We start from the raw sequence: 18882 nt of genomic DNA, 5'->3' as shown, positions 1-18882 counted from the left end.
AAAATCATTGACACTGAACCGAAACGCCTTAGGGGGGGTGATAGGGGCAAGGCCCTTCTCCAGAGAGAAGCTAGGTAGATATACCGCCTGAATACTATTACACCCAAAGGGTTAAATGAGAATCTCCCCCTGAATTGTTTCTTGTGAGTTTATATGTACTCACAATTTTTGTTAGTCTTGCTCTGAGGTGGTCTGTTTAGCTACAAGATGTCTCTGGGATATATTATCTCCTACGTGAGTGATTATTAATACATTTGTTTTCTCCTACTGTTTTCATAGATAGCATTTAACATTCTTTCTACAGCAGTGTTTTTTTTGAATCATGCATTGTATTCATATAATATTCACGAGTTTTGTGCCTTGTCTGGCTAAGCTGAATATATCATTAGATATTGCTATCTTGTATATGCAATGTGCAGTTATCATGTATCCATCATGTATATGTCTAGTCATTAATATGCTGTCCCTGTGTGTAGATCTTTAACAGATACACTCGCTCCTGCAATGCCGTACGTTGTTTGTTTATGTCACATGATGTTGTTGGTTTCCAGGCAACCGCTCGAGCGTCCGGGCGCACAGGAAGTGCGCGACGCAGTCTGCTGTCGTCCGAGGACCCGGCGCCCGCAGCGATGGCGTGGACACATGAGGGGTGGTGAGTAGGTATTTAAATGTTGTCTTTTATGCACTTTGGTTATCCTGAAGACGATATTAAATTATCGAAACGTCGATTTCACCAAACTTGTGACCGCTGTGTCCTTTGTTGTCTGACTGAAGTCCTACGAGTGCCACTCCATTGCTGGTGTTGTATATGATCCTTTGATCATTTGAGGAGGCACCGGGGCAGTTATACACATGTTTGAGAGTGCCGGTCCCTACATCATGTTATATATATATATATATATATATATATATATATATATATATATATATATATATATATATATATATATATATATATATATATATATATATATATATATATATATATATATATATATATATATATATATATATATAAGAGAAAATCATGGCGAAGGTCAGGTTCCAAAATCCATTTATTCATACAAGGTTCTTTTGTATGCATGAGCTCCATTTTTTTGAGCTGACCTTTGAGGTTCTTTTGGGTTTGAATTAGCCGACTTCATTATCCTTTTGAGCCTCCATTATTGATGGTTAGAATTTGGGTAGTCGACTCTAGAGGTTGGAGTGATATTACCACAATAGTGATTATCAAATTTTCCTTATGAATATCCTTGATTGATTGTCTGGGTTCATCAAAATAGTTCTCTTTTGTCATTATTTATCAAAGATCAGAGACACACCCCTGATGAAGTCTTGATATTAGATGAAACGAATTGGGCTATTACTCTGTTTTCTGATGTTAGCTCCGAATACTCAATAAGGAAGATTAAGGATACAGGCAGAAGTTTATCTGCACCCTTCCACAAAACACAGGATATTTGCATCTTGTTAACTATGTAATATGATGGACATCATGTATGCTTCTGTATTTTTTTAATAAATTATTAAATGAACAGTATATTTTTATATTTTAATGTCAGTTCTAATCATACCGTGTAATTTTCTGAGGTTCTTTAAATTTTGGCGTTGACATAATCCTTGGGCGCCCTATTCCTCTATTTCTTACTCCATTTCTATGTTTAGTTTCCTCTAACAGGAAGCTTAGTGGAAATAGGCAGCCAGTTGTATTAGTATCGCTTGGATACTTTTTCTCACATCTCTTATATCATAATAGAATAGCGCAGGAGGGTAGTATTTTTAATAAATATATATATATATATATATAATAAGATTTTACTTACCGATAAATCTATTTCTCGTAGTCCGTAGTGGATGCTGGGGACTCCGTCAGGACCATGGGGAATAGCGGCTCCGCAGGAGACAGGGCACAAAAGTAAGCTTTTAGGATCACACGGTGTGTACTGGCTCCTCCCCCTATGACCCTCCTCCAAGCCTCAGTTAGGTACTGTGCCCGGACGAGCGTACACAATAAGGAAGGATCTTGAATCCCGGGTAAGACTCATACCAGCCACACCAATCACACCGTACAACCTGTGATTTGAACCCAGTTAACAGTATGATAACAACGAAGGAGCCTCTGAAAAGATGGCCCACAACAATAACAACCCGATTTTTGTAACAATAATTATGTACAAGTAATGCAGACAATCCGCACTTGGGATGGGCGCCCAGCATCCACTACGGACTACGAGAAATAGATTTATCGGTAAGTAAAATCTTATTTTCTCTAACGTCCTAGTGGATGCTGGGGACTCCGTCAGGACCATGGGGATTATACCAAAGCTCCCAAACGGGCGGGAGAGTGCGGATGACTCTGCAGCACCGAATGAGAGAAACTCCAGGTCCTCCTCAGCCAGGGTATCAAATTTGTAGAATTTTACAAACGTGTTCCCCCCTGACCACGTAGCTGCTCGGCAAAGTTGTAAAGCCGAGACCCCTCGGGCAGCCGCCCAAGATGAGCCCACCTTCCTTGTGGAATGGGCATTTACAGATTTTGGCTGTGGCAGGCCTGCCACAGAATGTGCAAGTTGAATTGTACTACAAATCCAACGAGCAATAGTCTGCTTAGAAGCAGGAGCACCCAGCTTTTTGGGTGCATACAATATAAACAGCCAGTCAGACTTTCTGACTCCAGCCGTCCTGGAATTACATATATATATATATATATATATATATATATATATATATATATATATATATATATATGTATGTGTGTATATATATATATATATATATATATATATATATATATATATATATATATATATATATATATATATATATTTTCAGGGCCCTGACAACGTCTAGCAACTTGGAGTCCTCCAAGTCCCTAGTAGCCGCAGGCACCACAATAGGTTGTTTCAGGTGAAACGCTGACACCACCTTAGGAAGAAACTGGGGACAAGTCCGCAGTTCTGCCCTGTCCGAATGGAAAATCAAATATGGGCTTTTGTAAGACAAAGCCGCCAATTCTGACAATCGCCTGGCCGAGGCCAGGGCCAACAGCATGGTCACTTTCCATGTGAGATATTTCAAATCCACAGATTTGAGCGGTTCAAACCAATATGATTTGAGGAATCCCAACACTACGTTGAGATCCCACGGTGCCACTGGAGGCACAAAAGGGGCTGTATATGCAATACTCCCTTGACAAACGTCTGGACTTCAGGAACCGAAGCCAATTCTTTCTGGAAGAAAATCTACAGGGCCGAAACTTGAACCTTAATGGACCCCAATTTGAGGCTCATAGACACTCCTGTTTGCAGGAAGTGCAGAAATCGACCTAGTTGAAATTTCTTCGTGGGGCCTTCCTGGCCTCACCCACGCAACATATTTTCACACATGTGGTGATAACGTTGTGCGGTCACCTCCTTCCTGGCTTTGACCAGGGTAGGTATGACCTCTTCCGGAATGCCTTTTCCCTTAGAATCCGGCGTTCAACCGCCATGCCGTCAAACGCAGCCGCGGTAAGTCTTGGAACAGACATGGTACTTGCTGAAGCAAGTCCCTTCTTAGCTCCTGAGGCCATTAGTCCTCTATGAGCATCTCTTGAAGTTCCGGGTACCAAGTCCCTCTTGGCCAATCCGGAGCCACGAGTATAGTTCTTACTCCTCTACGTCTTATAATTCTCAATACCTTGGTTATGAGAAGCAGAGGAGGGAACACATACACCGACTGTTACACCCACGGTGTTACCAGGACATCCACAGCTATCGCCTGAAGGTCTCGTGACCTGGCGCAATACCTGTCCCGTTTTTTGTTCGGGCGGGACGCCATCATGTCCACCTTTGGTCTTTCCCAACGGTTCACAATCATGCGGAAAACTTCCCTATGAAGTTCCCACTCTCCCGGGTGGAGGTCGTGCCTGCTGAGGAAGTCTGCTTCCCAGTCGTCCACTCCCGGAATGAACACTGCTGACAGTGCTATCACATGATTTTCCGCCTAGCGAAAAATCCTTGCAGTTTTGCCACTGCCCTCCTGCTTCTTGTGCCGCCCTTTCTGTTTACGTGGGTGACTGCCGTGATGTTATCCCACTGGATCAATACCGGCTGACCTTGAAGCAGAGGTCTTGCTAAGTTTAGAGCATTATAAATTTGCTCTTAGCTCCAGTATATTTATGTGGAGAGAATTCTCCAGACTTGATCACACTCCCTGGAAATTTTTTCCCTGTGTGACTGCTCCCCAGCCTCTCAGGCTGGCCTCCGTGGTCATCAGCATCCAATCCTGAATGCCGAATCTACGGCCCTCTAGAAGATGAGCACTCTGTAATCACCACAGGAGAGACACCCTTGTCCTTGGATATAGGGTTATCCGCTGATGCATCTGAAGATGCGATCCGGACCATTTGTCCAGCAGATCCCACTGAAGAGTTCTTGCGTGAAATCTGCCGAATGGAATCGCTTCGTAATAAGCCACCATTTTTACCAGGACTCTTGTGCAATGATGCACTGACACTTTTCCTGGTTTTAGGAGGATCCCGATTAGCTCGGATAACTCCCTGGCTTTCTCCTCTGGGAGAAACACCTTTTTCTGGACTGTGTCCAGAATCATCCCTAGGACCAGCAGACGTGTCGTCGGAACAACTGCGGTTTTGGAATATTTAGAATCCACCCGTGTTGTCGTAGAACTACTTGAGATAGTGCTACTCCGACCTCCAACTGTTCTCTGGACCTTGTTCTTATCAGGAGGTCGTCCATTTTCTTCGAAGACGAATCCTCATTTCGGTCATTACCTTGGTAAGGACCCGGGGTGCCTTGGACAATCCAACGGCATCGTCTGAAACTGATAGTGACAGTTCTGTACCACGAACCTGAGATACCCTTGGTGAGAAAGGCAAATTTTGGGACATGGAGGTAAGCATCCCTGATGTCCCGGGACACCATATAGTCCTCTTCTTCCCGGTTCGCTATCACTGCTCTGAGTGACTCCATCTGGATTTGAACCTTTGTAAGTGTTCAAATATTTCAGATTTAGAATAGGTCTCACCTAGCCTTCTAGCTTCAGTACCACAATATAGTGTGGAATAATACCCCTTTCCCTGTTGTAGGAGGGGTAATTTTATTATCACCTGCTGGGAATACAGCTTGTGAATTGTTTTCAATACTGCCTCCCTGTCGGAGGGAGACATTGGTACAGCAGACTACAGGAACCTGCGAGGGGGAAACGTCTCGACATTCCAATCTGTACCCCTTGGATACTACTTGTAGGATCCAGGGGTCCTGTACGGTCCTAGCGTCATGCTGAGAACTTGGTAGAAGCGGTGGAGGGCTTCTGTTCCTGGGAATGGGCTGCCTGCTGCAGTCTTCTTCCCTTTCCTCTATCCCTGGGCAGATATGACTCTTATAGGGACGAAAGGACTGAGGCTGAAAAGACGGTGTCTTTTTCTGCAGAGATGTGACTTAGGGTAAAAAACGGTGGATTTTCCAGCAGTTGCCGTGGCCACCAGGTCCCATGGACCGACCCCAAATAACTCCTCCCCTTTATACGGCAATACATCTTTGTGCCGTTTGGAATCTGCATCACCTGACCACTGTCGTGTCCATAAACATCTTCTTGCAGATATGGACATCGCATTTACTCTTGATGCCAGAGTGCAAATATCCCTCTGCGCATCTCGCATATATAGAAATGCATCCTTTAAATGCTCTATAGTCAATAAAATACTGTCCCTGTCAAGGGTATCAATATTTTTAGTCAGGGAATCCGACCAAGCCACCTCAGCTCTGCACATCCAGGCTGAGGCGATCGCTGGTCGCAGTATAACACCAGCATGTGAGTGTATACTTTTTAGGATATTTTCCAGCCTCCTATCAGCTGGCTCCTTAAGTACGGCCCTATCTGTAGATGGTACCGCCACTTGTTCTGATAAGCATGTGAGCGCCTTATCCACCCTAAGGGGTGTTTCCCAACGCGCCCTAACTTCTGGCGGGAAAGGGTATACCGCCAATAATTTTCTATCGGGGGAAACCCACGCATCATCACACACTTCATTTAATTTATCTGATTCAGGAAAAACTACAGGTAGTTTTTTCACATCCCACATAATACCCTTTTTTGTGGTACTTGTAGTATCAGAAATATGTAACACCTCCTTCATTGCCCTTAACGTGTGGCCCTAAAGGAAAATACGTTTGTTTCTTCACCGTCGACACTGAAATCAGTGTCCGTGTCTGGGTCTGTGTCGACCGACTGAGGTAAATGGGCGTTTTACAGCCCCTGACGGTGTTTGAGACGCCTGGACAGGTACTAATTTGATCGCCGGCCGTCTCATGTCGTCAACCGGCTTGCAGCGTGTTGACATTATCACGTAATTCCATAAATAAGCCATCCATTCCGGTGTCGACTCCCTAGAGAGTGACATCACCATTACAGGCAATTTGCTCCGCCTCCTCACCAACATTTTCCTCATACATGTCGACACACACGTACCGACATACAGCACACACATAGGGAATGCTCTGATAGAGGACAGGACCCACTAGCCCTTTGGGGAGACAGAGGGAGAGTTTGCCAGCACACACCAAAACGCTATAATTATACAGGGACAACCTTTATATAAGTGTTCCTCCCTTATAGCATTTAATATATATTCATATCGCCAAATCAGTGCCCCCCCTCTCTGTTTTAACCCTGTTTCTGTAGTGCAGTGCAGGGGAGAGCATGGGAGCCTTCCCACCAGCATTTCTGTGAGGGAAAATGGCGCTGTGTGCTGAGGAGAATAGGCCCCGCCCCCTTTTCGGCGGGCTTCTTCTCCGGAGTTTGTGATATCTGGCAGGGGTTAAATACATCCATATAGCCTCAAGGGCTATATGTGATGTATTTTTCGCCATACAGGTATTATACATTGCTGCCCAGGGCGCCCCCCCCCCCGCGCCCTGCACCCTCCGTGACCGCTGTGTGAAGTGTGCTGACAACAATGGCGCACAGCTGCAGTGCTGTGCGCTACCTGATGAAGACTGAAAGTCTTCTGCCGCCTGGTTCCGGACCTCTTCAATCTTCAGCATCTGCAAGGGGGGTCGGCGGCGCGGCTCCGGGACGAACCCCAGGGCGAGACCTGTGTTCCGACTCCCTCTGGAGCTAATGGTGTCCAGTAGCCTAAGAAGCCAATCCATCCTGCACGCAGGTGAGTTCACTTCTCTCCCCTAAGTCCCTCGTAGCAGTGAGCCTGTTGCCAGCAGGACTCACTGAAAATAAAGAACCTAAAAACTTTTTCTAAGCAACTCTTTAAGAGAGCCACCTAGATTGCACCCTGCTCGGACGGGCACAAAAACCTAACTGAGGCTTGGAGGAGGGTCATAGGGGGAGGAGCCAGTACACACCATGTGATCCTAAAAGCTTACTTTTGTGCCCTGTCTCCTGCGGAGCCGCTATTCCCCATGGTCCTGACGGAGTCCCCAGCATCCACTAGGACGTTAGAGAAATATATATATATATATATATATATATATATATATATATATATTTATATACACACATACATACATACATACATACATACATACATACACACACACACAGATATAACAATGCACAGTAAATACTGGATGTATATCACAGGATGCTTGTACTAAATATCCCTGTAGTTATGCACTTGCTCTAACACTGTCTAAACGACATGTAGAATACTTAAGTGTCCTGTAAAAGCACAGCGCTAATGAGACAGGCGGCGTTACAGAGGACACATTGCCCAGCAGTCCCAGAATAAGCGCAGCGTGTGTGTAATGGCGCCCAAACGCTGGCAGGGAGTGAGGGAGAGAGAGATGCAGCTCCAGAGCGGGAACATTTGCAGTAAATGGCGGCTGGGGGTGGGGCTACAGGTCAGCACCTTATCCCCTTCCTGGACTTCACCACCAGGTACTGCGGGGCCTATTTGAAACGGATTTTAAGAAATCCGACCTGTGCCCCTTGCCCTGGTGGTCTAGTGGGGTCCCTGTACGGCCACAGTGTCCACGCCAGCGACACGGATCGTCTCCGAAGACCGTGCCGGACCGGGATTTCGGGGGGACCCGCTTACCTCCTCCCTTGAAGATGCGGCCACGTGATCCCGGAGAGCAGCGGCGGTGTGTGCGCCTAAAGTGACCGGAGCCCTCCGCTGTAAGTAACCGGCAACCAGGGCGCGGGAGTATACAACGCCGCTGGGGGAGGTGAGGGAGCCGCAACACAATAAGTCAGACTGACATATAGCACTTCTAGGTGCCTGTGCTGTAGCCCTTGAAGTCTTCTTTCGTCTAAAAAAGCTCTTATCAGGGCTGCCTAGCGCAGCCCTCCCTTTTAGCTGCCTCCACTGCAGGCACCAAATTACAAACTGAGCTCCAGTGCCTGGAGGCAGGGATATAGAGGAGGACTATAGAGGACGCTATGCATCCTGGGAACAGTCAAAGCTTTTAGCCTGTTGGTGCCTCTGATCAAGAACCAACTCTACACCCCAATGTTATTCCCTGTGGAATACCAGTGTACCTTGCTGAAGAAAAAAAATGTTATAATTTAGGAAGAGAAAAATTAACATGCACTTACATTTCCCATGGAGAAACAGCGTTTGAATACACAAAATATGTCATATATTAATACAGTTCCATCTTCCTGAATACAGAGTAGGTCTTCGGAAACAGTCCACCCTAGATGCACAACTTGTCCACTTTTCCACTACCAAAAAAAATAAAAAACATAATAATTAAAAATGATTGGTGTTGTGTTCATTTTCAAAGGACCTAAGTATGAGATAATGTGGAGAGTGCTAGATAGCGTGTAACCATATAAAGAATTAAAATTGTTCATCAAAGTCAATAAAAATGCAGTAAATTTATACACACATCCATGTAATTTATTACAAGATTATAGTCTGAACATTTTTTTGTACAAGTTTCACAGTACGGAAGTCATGTAAGTGGCATGTAAATAGGATTTTAATTACCTACCGGTAAATCCTTTTCTCGTAGTCCGTAGAGAATGCTGGGGTCCACATTAGTACCATCGGGTATAGACTGGTCCACTAGGAGCCGTTGGCACTTTAAGAGTTTGAGAGTGTGGGCTGGCGCCTCTCTCTATGCCCCTCCTACCAGACTCAGTCTAGAAACTGTGCCCAAGGAGACAGACCTCTTCGAGAGAAGGATTTTACACAGATAGTGGCGAGATTCATACCAGCTCACACATACAAGGCAAATCAAGCTAACTAGCTTGAAACTCAGCAACCGCTGAAACATTACTTACCAAGTAACACTGCAGTACTCAAATAAAAACAAAATTTGTGCTCTCTGCAGGCCCGACACTATCCGCTCAGCGAAGGGATGCAGTGAAGGGAGGTGCTGGGACGGATGGGCGCTTCCCCTGCCCTGCTGCGCCGTCCTGCCCCCCCCATGCTGCTGCTGCCAGCTGCTGTGCCTGTCACTGTATGACAGGCACTGGCAGCGGCGCCTGCAGCATGAAAAGCCTCCTCCCTCCCCTCACCTGTGTGACAGCACTGTGTACGCTACAGGACAAAAGGGGCGGAGCTACACGGGACGGAATGAGGTGGGGCTAAACGGGACAGAAGGGGGCGGAGCTACACGGACAAGGCTGCCGAACAGAGGGAGACTGGCTTAGGTAAGTGGAGGGTGAGAGAGAAATGTGTGTGTGTGTGTGTGTGTGTGTGTGTGTGTGTGTGTGTATATATATATATGTGTGTGAATTGTGTTTGTTTGTGTGTGTGAGGTATGTCTGTGTGCGCGCTTTATTGACGCTACTACTGTATATGTATAACGACGCTACTACTACTGGTGGGCATTACGTATAAGGACACTACTACTACAGGGGGGGCATTACGTGTAACAACGCTACTACTGGGGGGCCATTACGTGTAAGGACGCTACTACTACTGGAGGGGGGCATTACGTATAAGGACGCTACTACTACTGGGGGGTGCATTACGTATAAGGATGCTACAACTACTGGGGGTGCACTATGTATAAGGACACTACTACTACTGGGGGTGCACTATATATAAGGATGCTGCTACTACTACTACTGGGAGTGCATTACGTATAAGGACGCTACTACTGCTAGGGGGTGCATTACGTATAAGGACACTACTACTACTGGGGGTGCACTACGTATAAGGACACTACTACTACTGGAGGGGGCATTACATATAAGGACAATATTACTACTTAGGGGCATTTGGTATAAGGACCAGAGGCATAACTAGCACGGGGCGAGCAGGGCACATGCCCTGGGCGCCGTGGCAGCCCCAGCAGAGGGGGGGGGGAGGGGGGTTAGGGGGGGCGCCACCGGCAACTGCACAGCCCGCTCGCCCCATGCAACATGGTTTCCGCCGGCGCTCTCCCTGTCTCCACGGCCACGGCTGCTGTGCCTGTCACACTGTACAGGCAGCGGCAGCTAGGAGCCTCCCCATACTCCCCCCCCACCCCCTGCAGTGTCTCCATATCGCGGAGGTGCGTGTGCGCGACCTCGGAGGTGCGGATGAGCAGGACGTAGCAGTTTACTGTCGGGAGAGGGGTGGCGGTGTGGGACAGTGTGAGTGCATGTGTGTTAATTGTGTGTGTGTGTGTGTGTGTGTGTGTGTGTGTGTGTGTGTGTGTGTGTGTGTGTGTGTGTCAATTTTTGCAGTCCAGTGTGTGTGGGGGAGGGGAAATTATGAGAATGTGTGTGTAGTATGAGTGGGTGTGTGTGGGGTTTGGGGGTGGCCAGTCTGTGTGTGTGTGTAATCTACAGCAGAGGCGTAACTAAGGGGGGTCGAGCAGGGCACATGCCCTTGGAGCCTTGGCAGGCCCAGCAGAGGGGTCGCCGCAGGCGGCCGTGGCATCATGCCCACTCGCACCCTACACTGAATTTTATATCGCTGTGCACCGCCGCGGTCTGTTACGAACAGGAGAAGGCGGTCCGGCTGGAGGAGCAGGAGGGAGGCCACTCACTTTCCCTCCCTTCCTCCTCTCTGACAGACACGCAGTAATGCCTTTACAAGACCAAGAGGACGTTCCACACGCTGCAGCTCCCAGGCACGCCCCTTCCCCAGTATCAACCATTGCAGCATCGCATGACGTCACGTCGCCCTCATCTGCTCGGCCGCCACTGCTCTGAGGAGGAGCCGTGGACTAGCCTTGCCTGAATGACGGCCCGCCCACTAGCGAACGCCCGCCAGCCTGCTTGAATATCCGCAGCCCACGTGTCTGACTGCGGTGCGGTCTGTGGTGGAAAGTGCCTGAGGCCCTGAGCAGAAGAGTCCCGCCCTCTCCCCTTCCCATGCTGTCTGACTACCTGCCAGAGCTATCCTGTCGAACTACAAGTCTCAGTGATGGTGTGCTGACGACGCAGGGGTAGGTGATGGCGTGCTGAGTGACGACGCAGGGGTAGGTGATGGCGTGCTGAATGACGACGCAGAGGGAGGTGATGGCGTGCTGAGTGACGACGCAGGGGGAGGTGATGGCGTGCTGAGTGACGACACAGGGGAAGGTGATGGCGTGCTGAGTGACGACGCAGGGGGAGGTGATGGCGTGCTGAGTGAGGACGCAGGGGGAGGTGATGGTGTGCTGAGTGAGGACGCAGGGGGAGGTGATGGTGTGCTGAGTGAGGACGCAGGGGGAGGTGATGGTGTGCTGAGTGAGGACGCAGGGGGAGGTGATGGTGTGATGAGTGAGAGACGACCAGAGGAGTAACTAACTTCTTTTTTAATTAGCAGACAGCAGCAGCACGTAGGAAGGAGGCCCTGAGGATTCACAACTGCACCTGTCACCAGAGCCGTCCGCGCTGAGTGGAGAAGATGCCGCAGAAGAGGGGTCCAGCCAGCCGCAGGATTGGGGAAGGACATCCAACCTTCGGTGGACCGGGACACTGCAGCAAGGGAGGAGACTGACCAGCGATGGAAGCACCGTCAGAAGACCCTGGCTGGCTTAAAGAAGACAGCACGGAACAGCGGGGAGGACGGTGCAGATCGGGATCCTGCAGCAGGAGAGAAGATCCCCCTTCGGAGCGCAGCAGACCACACTGAAAAGGGTGCATCCCCGGTGCGGTGCTCTGCATCCAGGGTGGCACCGAAGACGTGGAGTGTCGGAGGTGGCAGAAGCGCCGCAGCTTGGGGTGAGAAATCACTGCAACGCTTCCGCTGTTAAACTCTGCAGTTACTCAATTAAGGGGGTAGGCTCCCCTCACCACAGTGCCCAGCAGACCTTGTTAATTAAGGGGATAGGATCCCCTCACTCTATAATGTGAATTTCGGCTCCTACCGTGTGCTATAATGTGAAAGGGGCACCAGTACTAGATAGTATAAGGGGTCCTACTACACTGAAGGACACGCCCCTTCTGAGTGGACACGCCCCCTTTGGCGCACGCATAATTCAAACCTTCACTTTTTCATATCCCCTTCAAAAATTACAATTTGACTACTGCCCCTACATCTATACATACACACCCTGACATCTTTCTATACAGTGACACCTATTTGTGCATGAGATGATGATGGTAAGGTGCATGTGGAATTGAAAAGAATGTTCCCTGTATGGCCTGAAACAGCTGGAGTGTCATGTTGGCACATCGCCATTGGCGTGCGCACATACCTTCCTTTTGTATTTTTTTTCTTGGGGGGGGGGCCACCATTATTGATCTTGCTCTGGGCTCCAAAACCCCTAGTTACGCCTCTGCTAAGGACGCTACTATTACCGGGGGGCATTACGCATCACAATGCTACTACTACTACTAGGGGGAGGGCATTACGTATGAGGATGCTACTACTGGAGGGGGGCATTACGTATAAGGACGCTACTACTACTAGGGGGAATTACATATAAGGACACTTCTACTACTGGGGGTGCACTACGTATAAGGACGCTACTACTACTGGGGGGGGACATTACGTATAAGGATGGTACTACTACTAGGGGGGAATTACGTATAAGGACGCTTCTACTACTGGGGGTGCACTACGTATAAGGGCGCTACTACTACTGGGGGGCATTACGTATAAGGACACTTCTACTACTGGGGTGCACTACATATAAGGACGTGTCTACTACTGGGGGTGCACTACATATAAGGATGTGTACTACTGGGGGTGCACTACATAAAAGGACACTACTACTACTGTGGGTGCATTATGTATAAGGATGCTACTACTACTGGGGGCATTATGTATAAGGATGCTACTACTACTGGGAGGCATTATGTATAAGGACGCTACTACTACTGGTGTGCATTATGTATAAGGACGCTACTACTACTCTGGTTGCATTATGTATAAGGATGCTACTACTGGGGGGGGGCATTACGTATAAGGACGCGTCTACTAGTGGGGGTGCACTACATATAAGGACGCTACTACTACTGGGGGGCATTATGTATAAGGGTGCTACTACTACTGGGGGGGCATTATGTATAACGATGCTACTACTACTGGGGGGCATTACATATAAGGACGCTACTACTACGGGTGGGACATTACGTATAAGATGAATAAGACTGTGCTACATTGTGACGTCATTTTAAATGGGGGTACTATTGTGTGGTCATGCCCCTTACTTGTGAGACCACACCCCTTTTCCTGGCGCGCGCCAAAGGAATATGGGAGGGCGCAAATTTATAGTTTGCAGGGGGGCGCAGAACACCCTAGCACCGGCCCTGGCTCTCTGAGATGTGAGGCTGCACTACAGAGCTGCTCTGCTGCCACCCGCTCATTTCAAGGCTGTTTTACAGCCTCCAATACAGCCCCGGGACCCCCCGGAACACCCCCCAGAGATCCTACCTCGCATGGAGAGATATTTTTCTCCATTGATGCCCAGAAAAAAGAACAAACAGAAGTCCCAGCAAGGTGGCCAGAAATCCAAGATGGCACCAGACACTGCAGGCACTGCTGATGAGGCCGACTCTGCTCCTTCCTCTCCTCACCAGAGTCATTCCCCAAATAGAGTTATTCCTTCCCCAGACACACCAGTTACATATGGGGATATGATAGTGGCAATCAGAGAGGCTATAGGTCCCTTGCTGCAACAACAAACAGCCAGCATTACAGAGCAGTTGAACCAGCTAACACAGAAAGTGAAAGTAAATGAACAGAGAGTGGGAGAGTTATTCTCAGATATGGCAGCATTCAAGGTGATCAGAGTTCAACAGGACAGCATTCAATCTCAAATATTAAACAAATTAGATGACCCTGAGAACAGATTGCGGAGACATATTTGAGGGTGGTGGGGCTCCCCAAAACTCTTAAAAGGGCCGGCATTGCTGGACTTTCTCAAAACTTCACTTCCCAGACTCCTGCTCAAACCTCGTAATAGAACGAGCATACAGAGTGGGACCGCTACGCACCCACCCTGGAGCAAGACCACATGTAGTTCTTTTTAGATGCCTGAACTTCCTACATAAGGAGGCGCTCTGGAGAGCATCGAGAAAATGTTGTGACCTTGTTTGGGAAGGCAGCAAGATATTTCTGTTCCAAGATTACTCTGCTGCACTGACTAAAGCACGCAAAGATTTCTCACCGCTGTGCTCAGAGCTAGTTCAAAGGAGGAGAAAGTTTGCTCTATTATACCCTGCTCACCTCCGAATATTTGATGGGAAAAGTTATGTCGACTTTACTAATGTTGACGATGCTTCTACCTACCTAGAGGAAGAAGATGCTTGCCCATCACGTAATACAGACCCAAGCTGACTTTTGATTGCACACATACAGTAATGCATACTTGCCTACTTTTGAAAAAGCATTTCAGGGAGATTGTGAAATTTACACCTATAAGCGCGGACATGCACTGCTGCATCTGAGAGGCGTGTTATGAAAATGACTTACTTCAAAACGTAAATGAGCCCCAAAGTTAGTATACTGTATACACATATACTGTAAGTGGCCATGAGAAACCTTATTTAAAATGAATGTAGCCATAGTGATCATTGTGCCTTATAACCAATACAGGTAAATGGCGCTGATGATCCCATTTGCATGTATAGATCTCTAATTTATCATTTTCCCAAGAATGTAACAGCTATATAATGGGGGTAAGGTAAAATCAGGGAGATTGCTGGTCTAGTCAGGGAGTGAGGGAGATTGCTGCTTTTTCAGGGAGTCTCCTGCAGAATGAGGGAGGGTAGGCAACTCTGCAGTAATGTGTTTTCCCTTTTTCATATTTTTTGCAGCTATGCATTCCTACACTGTTCACAGCTCTTTATTGCTGTCGCTGTCGACGGTATTACACTTATTCCTCAAAGATATATGCTGTTATATAATATGATTAGTTAGTAATGTGTTTATTTGTGCTCACGATATGCATATTTATGTTCGGTTTCGTCATACAAGTTATACTTTTGTTTGTATTGCTACTCAAGGATCTTCTTTCAAGTTATTCTAGACATACCTTTATTACTGAATAACAATGTTTAGATTTTTGGGCGTTAGTGGCTAGGAGCAAGTCTCCTATGATACTGGACATTGGTGGTCATTCCGAGTTGTTCGCTCGTTGCAGATTTTCGCTATCCAGCGTTCATGCAAAAATCGGCATTTCTGCGCATGCGCATGGTCCGCAGTGCGCACAAGCAAAGTACTTTTACTCAAAACTATGCAGTTTTACACAAGGAAGATCGGCGCTTTTCAGTCGCACTGATAATCAGTGAGTGATTGACAGGAAAAAGGCGTTACTGGGAGGTAACTGAGCGTTTTCTGGGAGTGTGCTAAAAAACACAGGCGTACCAGGTAAAAACGCAGGAGTGGCTGGAGAAACGGGGTAGTGGCTGGCCGAACGCAGGGCGTGTTTGTGACGTCAAACCAGGAACTAAACAGTCTGCAGTGATCACAATCTAGGAGTAGGTCTGGAGCTACTCAGAAACTGCAGGGAAATATTTAATAGCAGAACTGCTAACCTTTCGTTAGCAAATCTGCTAAGCTAAGATACACTCCCAGGGGGCGGCAGCTTAGCATGTGCAATGCTGCTAAAAGCAGCTAGCAAGCGAACAACTCGGAATGAGGGCCACTGGACCTCATTCCGAGTTGATCGCTCGCTGCCGTTTTTCGCAGAGCAGCGATCAGGTGAAAAATTGGCAATTATGCACATGCGCATTGTACGCAGTGCGCATGCGCTAAGTACTTTCACACAAAACTTTGTAGTTTTACAGAAGCTCGAGCGACATTTTTCAGTCGCTCGAGTGTTCATTGTTTGATTGACAGGAAGTGGGTGTTTCTGGGTGGCTACTCAGCGTTTTCAGGGAGTGTGCTAAAAAATGCAGGCGTGCCAGGCAAAAACGCAGGAGTGGCTGGAGAAACGGGGGAGTGGCTGGCCGAACACAGGGCGTTTGTGACGTCAAACCAGGAACTAAACTGACTGCAGTGATCACAAGATAGGAGTAGGTCTGGAGCTACTCAGAAACGGCATGAATTTTTTAGTAGCAATTCTGCTACTCTTTCGGTCGCACTTCAGCTAAGATACACTCCCAGAGGGCGGCGGCTTAGCGTGTGCACTGCTGCTAAAAGCAGCTAGCGAGCGATCAACTCGGAATGAGGACCATTTACCTGTGTTTGATTCTGAGCTTGAAGCTCCATCTGGAAGTTCATTGTATTTCTACTGCCACCCTGTGGGTTTTTTTTTTCTTCATTATTTCTAATGGTTTCTTTTTTACTTTCGTGTTATATATTCCATGTATTTTCCCTCATGTTCTCCCCCCCCCCCCTCCCAACTGCACATGGGCACCATTACGTTGTTACTCTATATATTATGCTGATGCTCCTGTTTTTGACATTTGTATTTTTCTTGTGTGATATAGAATGGCTTGTTGGAAGATAAGATCCTGGAATATAGGAGGTGTTAACTCCCCACAGAAATGCAAGAAAATTCTCATTTATGCTAATAAAATTAAATTAGATATGCTTCTCCTTCAAGAAACACATTTGATACCATCAGAAATATTAAAACTAAACACTTTGAGATGGAAGGTGTTAGTATCTGCCCCATTTAATTCAAAGGCAAGAGGGGTGGTTATTTTGGTTAAACAGCACTTAGATATAGAGCTAATCTCCTTTAACGCTGACCCGGATGGTCGCATTCTTATATGTGAAGTTTTAATGGCCAAATTCAAGTTGACTCTTTGTAATAAATACACCCCTAACATATATTCTAGGTCCTTCTTCCAGACATTATTAGCCAAACTTTTACAGGAAGCGGACACCTCACTTATTATTTGTGGGGACTTTAATTTGATCTCGTCTACCCAGTTAGATAAACAAAGGCCTTCAGTAGGCGACGTAAACCCCCGAAAAATAAGAATTTACTTACCGATAATTCTATTTCTCATAGTCCGTAGTGGATGCTGGGAACTCCGTAAGGACCATGGGGAATAGCGGCTCCGCAGGAGACTGGGCACAAAAAGTAAAAGCTTTAGACTAGCTGGTGTGCACTGGCTCCTCCCCCCATGACCCTCCTCCAAGCCTCAGTTAAGATACTGTGCCCGGACGAGCGTACATAATAAGGAAGGATCTTGAATCCCGGGTAAGACTCATACCAGCCACACCAATCACACCGTACAACTCGTGATCTGAACCCAGTTAACAGTATGATAACCGTAGGAGCCTCTGAAAAGATGGCTTCCAACAATAAACAACCCGATTTGTTTGTAACAATAACTATATACAAGTATTGCAGACAATCCGCACTTGGGATGGGCGCCCAGCATCCACTACGGACTATGAGAAATAGAATTATCGGTAAGTAAATTCTTATTTTCTCTGACGTCCTAGTGGATGCTGGGAACTCCGTAAGGACCATGGGGATTATACCAAAGCTCCCAAACGGGCGGGAGAGTGCGGATGACTATGCAGCACCGAATGAGAGAACTCCAGGTCCTCCTCAGCCAGGGTATCAAATTTGTAGAATTTAGCAAACGTGTTTGCCCCTGACCAAGTAGCTGCTCGGCAAAGTTGTAAAGCCGAGACCCCTCGGGCAGCCGCCCAAGATGAGCCCACCTTCCTTGTGGAATGGGCTTTTACAGATTTTGGCTGTGGCAGGCCTGCCACAGAATGTGCAAGATGAATTGTACTACAAATCCAACGAGCAATCGTCTGCTTAGAAGCAGGAGCACCCAGCTTGTTGGGTGCATACAGTATAAACAGCGAGTCAGATTTTCTGACTCCAGCCGTCCTGGAAACATATATTTTCAGGGCCCTGACTACGTCCAGCAACTTGGAGTCCTCCAAGTCCCTAGTAGCCACAGGTACCACAATAGGTTGATTCATGTGAAACGCTGAAACCACCTTAGGGAGAAATTGAGGACGAGTCCTCAATTCCGCCCTATCCGAATGAAATATCAGGTAAGGGCTTTTATAGGATAAAGCCGCCAATTCTGATACGCGCCTGGCTGAAGCCAGGGCCAACAGCATTACCACTTTCCATGTGAGATATTTCAAATCCACTGTGGCAAGTGGTTCAAACCAATGTGATTTTAGGAACCCTAAAACTACATTGAGATCCCAAGGTGCCACTGGAGGCACAAAAGGAGGCTGTATATGCAGTACCCCTTTGACAAACGTCTGAACTTCAGGCACTGAAGCCAGTTCTTTCTGGAAGAAGATCGACAGGGCCGAAATTTGAACCTTAATGGATCCTAATTTTAGGCCCATAGACAATCCTGCTTGCAGGAAATGTAGGAAACGACCCAGTTGAAATTCCTCCGTAGGGGCCTTCTTGGCCTCACACCACGTAACATATTTTCGCCAAATGCGATGATAATGTTTTGCAGTTACATCCTTCCTGGCCTTGATCAGGGTAGGGATGACTTCATCTGGAATGCCTTTTTCCTTCAGGATCCGGCGTTCAACCGCCATGCCGTCAAACGCAGCCGCGGTAAGTCTTGGAACAGACAAGGTCCCTGCTGGAGCAGGTC

General features: G+C 47.3%; 1 protein-coding gene across 4 annotated transcripts in view; it reads right to left on the bottom strand.

Annotated features, from left to right (window-relative positions):
• VPS16 (VPS16 core subunit of CORVET and HOPS complexes) overlaps positions 1 to 18882 on the bottom strand; it is a 959900-nt gene that overhangs the window by 810365 nt on the left and 130653 nt on the right. For 3 of the 4 annotated variants that reach the window (XM_063934117.1, XM_063934114.1, XM_063934115.1), the window contains exon 4: positions 8557 to 8685. The exons of the other annotated variant lie outside the window; for it this stretch is intronic. In XM_063934117.1, the coding sequence (XP_063790187.1) occupies positions 8557 to 8685 (129 nt within the window). The remainder of the gene's footprint in view (positions 1 to 8556; positions 8686 to 18882) is intronic. 4 annotated transcript variants of the gene reach the window in all.

Source organism: Pseudophryne corroboree, chromosome 7, assembly GCF_028390025.1.
Source record: "Pseudophryne corroboree isolate aPseCor3 chromosome 7, aPseCor3.hap2, whole genome shotgun sequence".
In the NCBI taxonomy this organism is placed as follows: Eukaryota; Metazoa; Chordata; class Amphibia; order Anura; family Myobatrachidae; genus Pseudophryne; species Pseudophryne corroboree.
The sequence above is the reverse complement of the archived record's forward strand: the minus strand, read 5'-3'. Positions and strand labels throughout refer to the sequence as shown.